Source organism: Chiloscyllium plagiosum, chromosome 4 (assembly GCF_004010195.1).
Source record: "Chiloscyllium plagiosum isolate BGI_BamShark_2017 chromosome 4, ASM401019v2, whole genome shotgun sequence".
Classification (NCBI taxonomy): Eukaryota; Metazoa; Chordata; class Chondrichthyes; order Orectolobiformes; family Hemiscylliidae; genus Chiloscyllium; species Chiloscyllium plagiosum.
In genome coordinates, this window is record NC_057713.1 from 121279848 (window position 1) to 121289025 (window position 9178).

A 9178-nucleotide genomic window follows, 5' to 3' on the forward strand; every position below is an offset into this window, starting at 1 on the left:
GGTGGGGAGATGTGTGTGAGGGGGAGAGATGGGGGTGAGGTGGAGAGCGCAGGTGAGGGGATGGGGAAGAAAGGGTGTGAGGAAGGGGAGTGGGGGAAGAGAGGTGGTGAGAGGCTGGGGGGAGTGGGGTTGGAGTGTCGGAGGTGATGGGGAATGGGGAGCGCGCCTCCTAGTTTCCCCAGGGACCGCTTGGCGTCGGCTTCACTCCCCGGGCCCGCCCCCGTGCGTGCTCCCGCCTGGCTCGCCCCCGTGCGTGCCTGCGCCGCGCGTCACTGCGTCCTGCGGGAGAGCGCGCTCGGGCGGAGCGGCCGCCTTGCAAAAAGCCCAGTTCGGCGGCGAGAAAGCTCGCTCCCTCCCTCGCTCGGTGTCGGTGAACGTGTGTTGGCCCCGGGCCGAGCGGGAGCCAGGAGGCGGGCACCGCCCCCTCCCCCATCCCCGTGCGGGAGCCAGGTAAAGGGGGAGGCGGGCGGGCTGTGAGAGTGTGTGTGACCGCGCGGGTGGGTGTGCGGGCTCCCCTCCCCGTCACCGACAGGCTGCAGCCTCCGGGAGGCCTCAACCCCGAGAGCGAGCCGGGGGGGGGGACAGAGAGAGGGCGCGGCCCCGGCCTCCCGCAGTGGGTTGGGCCTGTGAGGGGGATGATTTGCATCGAGTGTTACCCCCCCCCCCCCCGTGAACAAACTTGTAGAAAATAAATAATTTAATTTTTTAAATTGGTGGGGGTTTGCATCAATTTTTTTTTAAATCGGCCTCTGAACTGCGCCGGTGTTAATACGGACCCACCGTGACCATCCCGTTGGCGGGACGGGGAGTGACGCCGCTTTGTTGATTCTCATGGGGCTGGGACGTAATTGAATGTGAGATTGAGATCGGAGCGAGCGGGAGGGAGCGAGCTCGAGACACAGAGAGAGAGGAGCGCGAGAAGACAGCGCGCGAACCCCGGCCGCAGGCGGGAAGCGCCGCCCCGCGCCCGGGAACTGCTGGCGGTGACGGGCCTGTGCACATCGTCTGCACAGTGCACCACCCTCTCTCTCTCTCTCACACACACACACACACGCAGAGCAATCCAACCTGCAGGATGCGCGCACACACACAGATAAAGCAATCCGCCTTGCAGAATGCACACGTACAAACACAGCCGTTCGCCCTGCAGAATGCACACACACACACCAAGCCGCTCAGTGCACACGCACGCCACCAATCAACCCTGCAGACTGCACACAGACTTCAATCTGAACTGTGCAGAATGCACAGAGGCATCGACCGCAGTGCAGAATGCACACACACACACAGCAATCCACCCTGTGCACACACAAAATTCCGCCCTGCATGATGCATGCACACGCGTGGCAATCCAATCTGCAGAATACACACACACGCACGCAAATTCGCCCTGCTGAATGCACCCAGCAGGCACAGCAATCAACACTGTAGGTTGCACACAAATGTGTACACAGCAATCTGCTCTGCAGAATGCACATGCTTGCACAGCAATCTGCCCTGTGAAGTGTGTGCACACAGCATTCTGCCGTGCAGAGTGCACGCGAGTACAGACTACTATCCGTTCTGTAGTCAAACGGAAAGGTGCTGTTGCTGCATATCTGAAAAAAAAACAAATTGCTGGCAAACCACAGCATGTTTAGCTTCATCTAAAGGGAGAAAGCAGAGTTAACATTCCAAGTCTGGTGACTCTTTATCATAATCCGCCCTGCAAAGTGCAAACGCTCACACACATGCAAACACAGCATCTGGTCTGCAGAGTGCACACGTACACAGGCATTGAGAGCAGTTGACTTTGCATAGGGCCAAAAACACCAAGCTGCACCTCCACTCATTCCACTGTACGCAAAAGCAGCTTTAAGTGAGTAAGTGCTCAGCCTGAAGGTTCACCATTTGTTGGGAAATTATGGGCTTCATCAGTATTGCATTGAAACTAATACATTCTCATTCATAGTCGGCTATGAATAAAGATGAAAGGAGGTTGCAGCAGGAGAAAGGCACACTGCAGGCGAAATTAGGGCAGACATAGGTGTGGAGAGAAAAAAGTTACATTGCAGAATTATAGAATTCATTAAACTTAAAACAAAGCAGATTGATTTAATTTGGAATGTAATAGCAAACAACCTTAAATATTAAAGCATACAATTTCAGATGTTTCTTTTTCCATAAGACTAGCAATCAATGCTGTCCAGTTTGGTTTTCATGATGTAGAGGAGCCGGTGTTGGAGTGGGGTGGGCAGATGCATCTTTTCAATTGGCTGGATGTGGAATGTTAAATTGCATTTTTTAAAATCCTTTTTTTTGCCTGTTGCTTACAGTGCACAATGGGTGAAGTAGTGAAATATGTCGATGATGAACATAAAAATGCATTTCTGAAGACCTTGAACGAACAACGATTAGAGGGAGAGTTCTGTGACATAGCCATTGTGGTGGAAGATGTTAAGTTCCGAGCGCACAGATGTGTTTTGGCAGCTTGTAGCACTTATTTCAAGAAACTGTTTAAAAAACTAGAGGTTGATAGCTCTTCAGTGATTGAGATTGATTTTTTGCGTTCAGATATATTTGAAGAAGTACTGAATTATATGTACACTTCTAAAATTGCTGTGAAGAGAGAAGATGTAAACCTGATGATGTCTTCTGGACAAATACTTGGAATAAAGTTTTTAGATAAGCTATGTACTCAGAAGCGTGACGTGTCTCCTCAACAGAACACTCCTCGCCGCAAAAGCCGTTATCCTTATAGCATAAGTGCTAAAATCCATCGACCTTCAGTGAATAGTACTGACGAGGAGATAGAAGAAATCGGAGATCAAATTGAAGCCCAGTCTGAAGAGGCAATAGATGAAACCGTACCCAACCAGGATGACGGGAAGACTCAAGCAAATGGCCTGCGGGTTCAGGAAGCCATTTTAAAAGAACTTGGAAGTGAAGAAGTTCGTAAAGTTAGTTGCTTTGCTTCGGAAGTGGAAACCATTGAGACGAATGAGCCAAAGGATGTGACTCCCCAACCTCCTCCAACTCTCACATTCAATGACAGCATGAGTGGAGTCAAGGAAGAACAGCCACCAGGCTGGACAGCAAACACTGATGTGAAATTTGAATATTTGTTATATGGGGACAGGGAACAGTTCAGTTGTCAGACCTGTGGCAAGACATTCACAGATGAAGCCCGTTTGCGGAAGCATGAGAAGTTGCATTCTGCTGATCGACCATTTGTGTGTGACATCTGCTCAAAGGCCTTCACCACGCAAGCTCACTTGAAAGAACATCTCAAAATTCACACAGGTTTCAAGCCTTATGGGTGTGACGTTTGTGGGAAATCTTTCATTCGAGCACCTGACCTAAAGAAACATGAACGTGTCCACAGTAATGAAAGACCTTTTGCGTGCCACATGTGTGACAAAGCCTTCAAACACAAGTCTCACCTGAAGGATCATGAGCGGAGGCACCGAGGTGAAAAGCCATTTGTTTGTGGTTCCTGTACCAAAGCTTTTGCCAAAGCTTCAGATCTAAAGAGGCATGAAAACAATATGCACAGTGAACGCAAGCAAGTGCCTACGAGTGTGATTACAAGTGAAACGGAGCAATTGCAAGCTGCAGCAATGGCTGCTGAAACAGAGCAAAACCTAGAAAGTATAGCTTGTAGCTGAGGCTAAATTAATGTAAAACTGCTTTCCCCTTACCGTTTTGTTCTGTAAAGGGCTCCCATGAAGTATAGATGACTCCATTAATAAATGTGGCCCTCTTTAAATTGTTCCTTTTCACAATTAATTGAATTTTTTTTCTATGTACATAATCTAATATATAGGCTAAATTGTTGCACTGTATAAGGAGTTATTAGGGTGGCCATTTGGGGGAACAGGAAAATTCAAAACATTTCAAATGTTATAAATGCTTTAATCCCTGTATAGTGCAATAATGTATTTGTTGCATACTTTAAGTGTTGTGTTGCAGTTTTAATTTTTTTTTAATAAAGTTACTTTTAATGTTCTGGCCTGCGACCACATTTGTTTTGACTTTATTTGGTTGTAACAAATGAACCACTAGGGTCAAAACACTTTAGGAATAAGATCAAAGTATTTGTTAAACCCATTCTTTTGAATGGACATCTGCCCACAGAAGCATTGCAAATTTAGTTGGAGCAATTTTATGCCTGATTTTTAACATTCTTAACAGAAAAGAGCTATTATTAGTGTCTGTTTTTTGTACCACTATTTCTTTTAAATAAGTTTCTTTAAGGGAAGCAAAGACAATTTTTACATAGTCTATATATCACATTTTGGTCTTATTTTATACCAGCTAATGGTACAAGTTGTATACTTCGTGGTGTTTGTGCAGACTCCTTTGCTCTGCGTTATTCTATAATGGCAAAGTAAAATAAGTATAAAATGATGCTTAGTGTTTTTAACAGAATATATGATGTAATAAGAAATTTGTATGTAGTATCTCCTTTGTTAAATTGAATATTGATTGTGCTTTGGAAAAATAACAATCGAAGTTGAAAACAGCAAATTTTCTGACTTTAAAAAAACTGCTTACCAGATCTTTTAAAAAGGCTTTGGAATAAAATTTTGTGCCCTAGCAATTTAACATTGGAATTAATGCTGCTGTTAATACTTTTCCCTGCACTCGAGCAAACTCTTTTTAACGCAGCAATTTGAAAATTCCTATGGTGACTTTTTAGATTGATGCCTGTCTGTAAATATTTTTAATTAACTGAATAATTGTAAAATTTATTGTTAATTTAGACTTCAGATTTAGTTGTCTTGCTCAACTCAGAGTTCAGAAGATATGATTAAAATTTTCATACATATGCAGATTTTTGAATGAACTGTGTAACATGCTGGTTTTAGTTTAGACCAGCTAATGATACAGGTCACATTTATCAAAGTGTTTTCACCCTAGTCTATGTCATGAATTTGTGTTCATTTGTTAAGCATGCAGACAAGTTTTGTTCGCAATATGCTTACTCTGAAATTAGTTGTCACAGTTTTGACATGAATATTTTGCAACCAACTCAATAAACATAGAGTTGAGTTATTTGAACATATTTTGTTTTCTGTTTTATAAGCGGTTAGATCAGTGTTAGATTAAAATTACCTTGCCATTCTCAGAAAATTTACTATTGTCTGAAAGAAATGTCTTTTGCAAATTAAAATGTAAACATTTTAGAAAAATGTGTCACTTTTTTTCCCCAAACATGTATTTCACATTTGATGAATTTATTACCATTGTCATAATACTCACCCTCGCATCCGAGCTGAGTCTGTAATAATAATTACCAGCTCACCAGCTACAGAAAAACTGTAGGTGCAAGATCAGGTCAGCAGTTGTATTTTCTGAGGTGAATGACTCTTAAATCCTGCACCTTCAAGTTGAGAATGTATTGGGAATGCTCTGTACTTGTATGGATGAGTACGTTTTGAACAACACTCAAGCTAGCAGCATCCAGAATGAAGCAGCTTGATCAGCAACCTACCACGAGCCTAAAATATGTAATCCCTCTACCAATGACATACATTGATTGCAGTGTGTTCTATTTACAAGAAGTACCTCCGAAACACTGTCCCCAATTTTCATTTATGAGATGCATAAACAGAACTGAGGAAAATCATGGCTCTATTAATTTGACAATTTTAAAACACTGTCTGGACCCCAGACTAAAAATTCTTTCTTGTGTCTTTCAGTCTAGTGGTTCGGACTGAATTGAGAATCAGGTCAGTTGACCTAAGTTCTTAAGGCGGGCTGGGCAGAAAATCTGCCTTAGAGCTTGATCACTGTAGTCAGAGTTTAACATTAAAGGCTAAAACATGAACACATACCACACCTTCCCACTTATCCTCACAAACTCCCCACACTATATGTCCCTTTACCCATTGTCATGTCTCCTCAAAGATGTGCCACCCAATATCATGTATTCATTCTCATAATTCCTGTGTTATTTTCTGTGCATCTGTCCAAACTTTGCACCTGCAGCAGCTTATGGCTCTTTATAGTCATTAGTCCAACTCTACCTGCTGCACAATGCCCATTGTACCTCTATCTCTATGTCAGTTTACCTAGTATCTAGCAAAGGAAGATCTCAGGAGGCATGCTGACTACTGTTTTCACTACTGAGGAAAAAAACATATAAAAAATAAACAATTTGAAAATCCTTTATGAAAACAAGCTCCTCAATTGACTGCTAAATTCTTAATCCTCTAAATAAGCAAACAACTTCAATCATTAAGTAGTTGGAGTTTCCCTTCAAAATGCTATCTTGATATGCATTCCTGTTATGAAAGATATAGTTTGGGAAATAAATCTTATAATTGTTTGCTGTGAACACTAAGCTGTAGTATCTTGAACTTGAAGCTCCATTTTGTCTATTTGGTCTGTGCTTTAACAACAGTTTAGCCCCAAGGAATTTGCACTTTTTAAACAAAATGCCAGAGTTCCTTACCTCCATCAATGGTGACCCAGGACCAGATTCAAAGAGGTACCCCAAAAGACAGAAATGTAACACGTTCTTCCAACCATCATTCACTCTGACCTGCTCCCCATGCCCGCTGCCCAACTCAAAGAACCTCATATCTTGACGCAACCTATATTTTTACCCACCTCTCATTCATCTGCCATATCACACATTGAATAGCCACAAGTATCCTTGAACATTAAAAGAAAACGTTATTACTGAAAGTTCACTATTTCAGCCTACACTGGAGAAAGCCATTAAATCATAAAATAAGAATTGACAAATCTTAACACTTTGGCATACTTGATGCTTGAAACATTGACAAGTCAGCCCTTGTTAACATTTTGTGACAGTTGAACACTTCTTGACAGGTTCTGAGCTTTTTGACACTCAACAGTTTGAGACTTCTTAATGTTCCCAATGGGTGCCACCCAGCCAGCCTCTACCCCACGTGCACACAGACACAAAAGAATCCCTGACTTCCATCCCAAAGATATTCTGCGATCATATCGACAGGCGTGCCTTAGCTTTTCAAAGAGGCACCTGGAAATCTAAAATGAATGCACTAACCACTGATCTGTTCTTACTTGGTCTCCACGTTCAAGATACAAGGCACTAAAGTCCAAATTTAGTGAAGGCAGTTGTCCAGAAATTATGGGTGCATGTGTGAACTACAGACAAACTACTCTGTCATGATGGAAATTACAGCCTCAAAGTCTACCACCTAGAGGAATGAGACTAGCAAGTGCATGTGAAAGCCACCAGTTCAACTTGAAATATATCTCATACTTAATGGAACAAAGTTGTGGAACTAGTTGCATAACATTGTGAGAGAACATTCACTAAACACTGAGAGTGGATATGAAGATTATGAAGGACACAGGGAAGAAAATAAGAAATTTGGGTGCACAGAACAGCAGAGTTTTCCATCCGCTAATAAGTGAAAATTTGATCAAATGTAGCATCAAGGAGTCCCAACAAAACTGAGGTCAATGGGAACCAGGGAATAGTCTCAACTGGTTGGAATCATACATAACATAAAGGAAAACAGTTAAGGGTGTTTGAGGTCAATCATCTCGGTTGCAGGACATCAACATAGGAATTCATCAAGGCCCATCATCTTCAACTGCTTTATCAATAATCTATCGATCATAAGGTCAGCAAGGAGCAGTTCACTGACAACTGTATGGTATTCTGTATCATTCACCACTTGTCATATACTGAGACAATCCATGTCAATATACAGCACCCACCTGAACAACATTAAAGCTTGGGTGACAAATGGAAAAAAAGCATTCCCACGACATGTACCAGACAAAGACGATCTCCAACAAGGGAGAATCTAGCCATCTCCCTTTGACATTCAATGGTATTACCATCACTTCACCACCATTAATATCCTTTGGACTAAAATTAACTAGAAACAGTCCCTGTTCTTTTTGGTAGAGGAAATTTATTACAGGATTCACATGAATAAATTAGTGTTGTGCTATTGTTTTGGAAACTGATTGACAAATTACAGAACACTCTCTACACTACATATATGCATCACTTTAACTGTTTGAATGGTTTTCTTTCCCAAGCAACCTACATGTGATTTACTTGTACTCTTCAACTTAGTATCAGATATAATGTTTATGTCGTAAATCCCAATCAATTTTATCTTAAAATCTAATGAGAGAAAGCATAATACTCTCGAAAATGCTGCTTTAGGGAAGGGCTGCTTTAGTCCGAGCTAACTCAGGTCCAGAGAAATGGATTGGTGCTGCTTTTCATAGGTTTACTTGGGGAAAGTACTGATAGTCCATCTGGAAGTGAAAATCATGGAAAGTAATGGCATTATGTCATAGTTGACAGAGATAACAGGTGACCCACTGCATGTAATGGAACATTATTGAGGGGTCAGGGCAGATGAACAGAGTTGGTTGAGAGCACTGCTGGTGCTCCAAAAAAGGAGTCCGTTAACTCAGTTGGCGAGTTGGGTGGTTTGTAATGCTGGGTGATGCCAACAGCATTGGTTCATTTCCCATACTGGCTGAGGTTATCATAAAGGATTCTCTTTCTGAACCTCTTCCCTCACCTGAGACATAGTGACTCTCATGTTCATCCATCACCAATGAAGAGCAGCCATGTGGTCTGGTAAGACTATGGTGGCTTTACCTTAAGACAAAAAGTAAATCAATCCTGAACCCCTACCTCAGTCAGCTTTGGGGAGATTAAGAAAGAGGTCCTCAAGTGTAGTAATATCTGGATTACTCCCAGTGCTACGAGCCAGTGAGGGCAGGAATAGGAGGATTGAGCAGATGAATGCATGGCTGAGGAGCTGGTGTAGGGGGGAAGGATTCACATTTTTGGATCATTGGAATTCTTTTTGGGGTAGAGTGACCTGTACAAGAAGGACGGATTACACCTGAATTGGAAGGGTCTAATACACTTTGCAGGGAAATTTGCTAGAACTGCTTGGGAGGATTTAAACTAGTAAGGTGGGGGTGGTGAGGGGTGGGTGGAACCAGGGAGATAGTGAGGAAAGAGATCAATCTGAGACTGGTACAGCTGAGAACAGAAGTGAGTCAAACAGTCAGGGCAGGCAGGTAGGACTAATAAATTAAACTGCATTTATTTCAATGCAAGGGGCCTAACAGGGAAGGCAGATGAACTCAGGGCATGGTTAGGAACATGGGACTGGGATATCATAGCAATTACAGAAACATGGCTCAGGGATGGGCA

The 9178-nt window shown here is 42.8% G+C and overlaps 1 protein-coding gene and 1 long non-coding RNA gene across 2 annotated transcripts in view; one reads left to right on the plus strand and one right to left on the minus strand.

The window, feature by feature from the left end:
* LOC122549368 overlaps positions 1–1398 on the minus strand; it is a 13500-nt gene extending 12102 nt beyond the window's left edge. Inside the window, exon 1 of the long non-coding RNA XR_006311508.1 lies at positions 781–1398. This is a non-coding gene — a long non-coding RNA (uncharacterized LOC122549368). The remainder of the gene's footprint in view (positions 1–780) is intronic.
* Positions 139–5043, plus strand: zbtb14 (zinc finger and BTB domain containing 14). The gene is made up of 2 exons (XM_043689087.1): positions 139–450; positions 2316–5043. Exons 1-2 carry the CDS (start codon positions 154–156, stop codon positions 3645–3647), a joined length of 1629 nt encoding a protein of 542 aa, XP_043545022.1. The 5' UTR covers positions 139–153; the 3' UTR covers positions 3648–5043.
* The last annotated feature ends 4135 nt before the right edge of the window (positions 5044–9178 follow it).

Excerpts from the sequence above, each read along its gene's own strand:
- zbtb14 (XM_043689087.1), top strand. The coding sequence starts at position 154 with ATGGGGAGCGCGCCTCCTAGTTTCCCCAGGGACCGCTTGGCGTCGGCT. Across the intron at positions 451-2,315 it reads CATCCCCGTGCGGGAGCCAG|TGCACAATGGGTGAAGTAGT; the intron begins GTAAAGGGGGAG and ends TGTTGCTTACAG.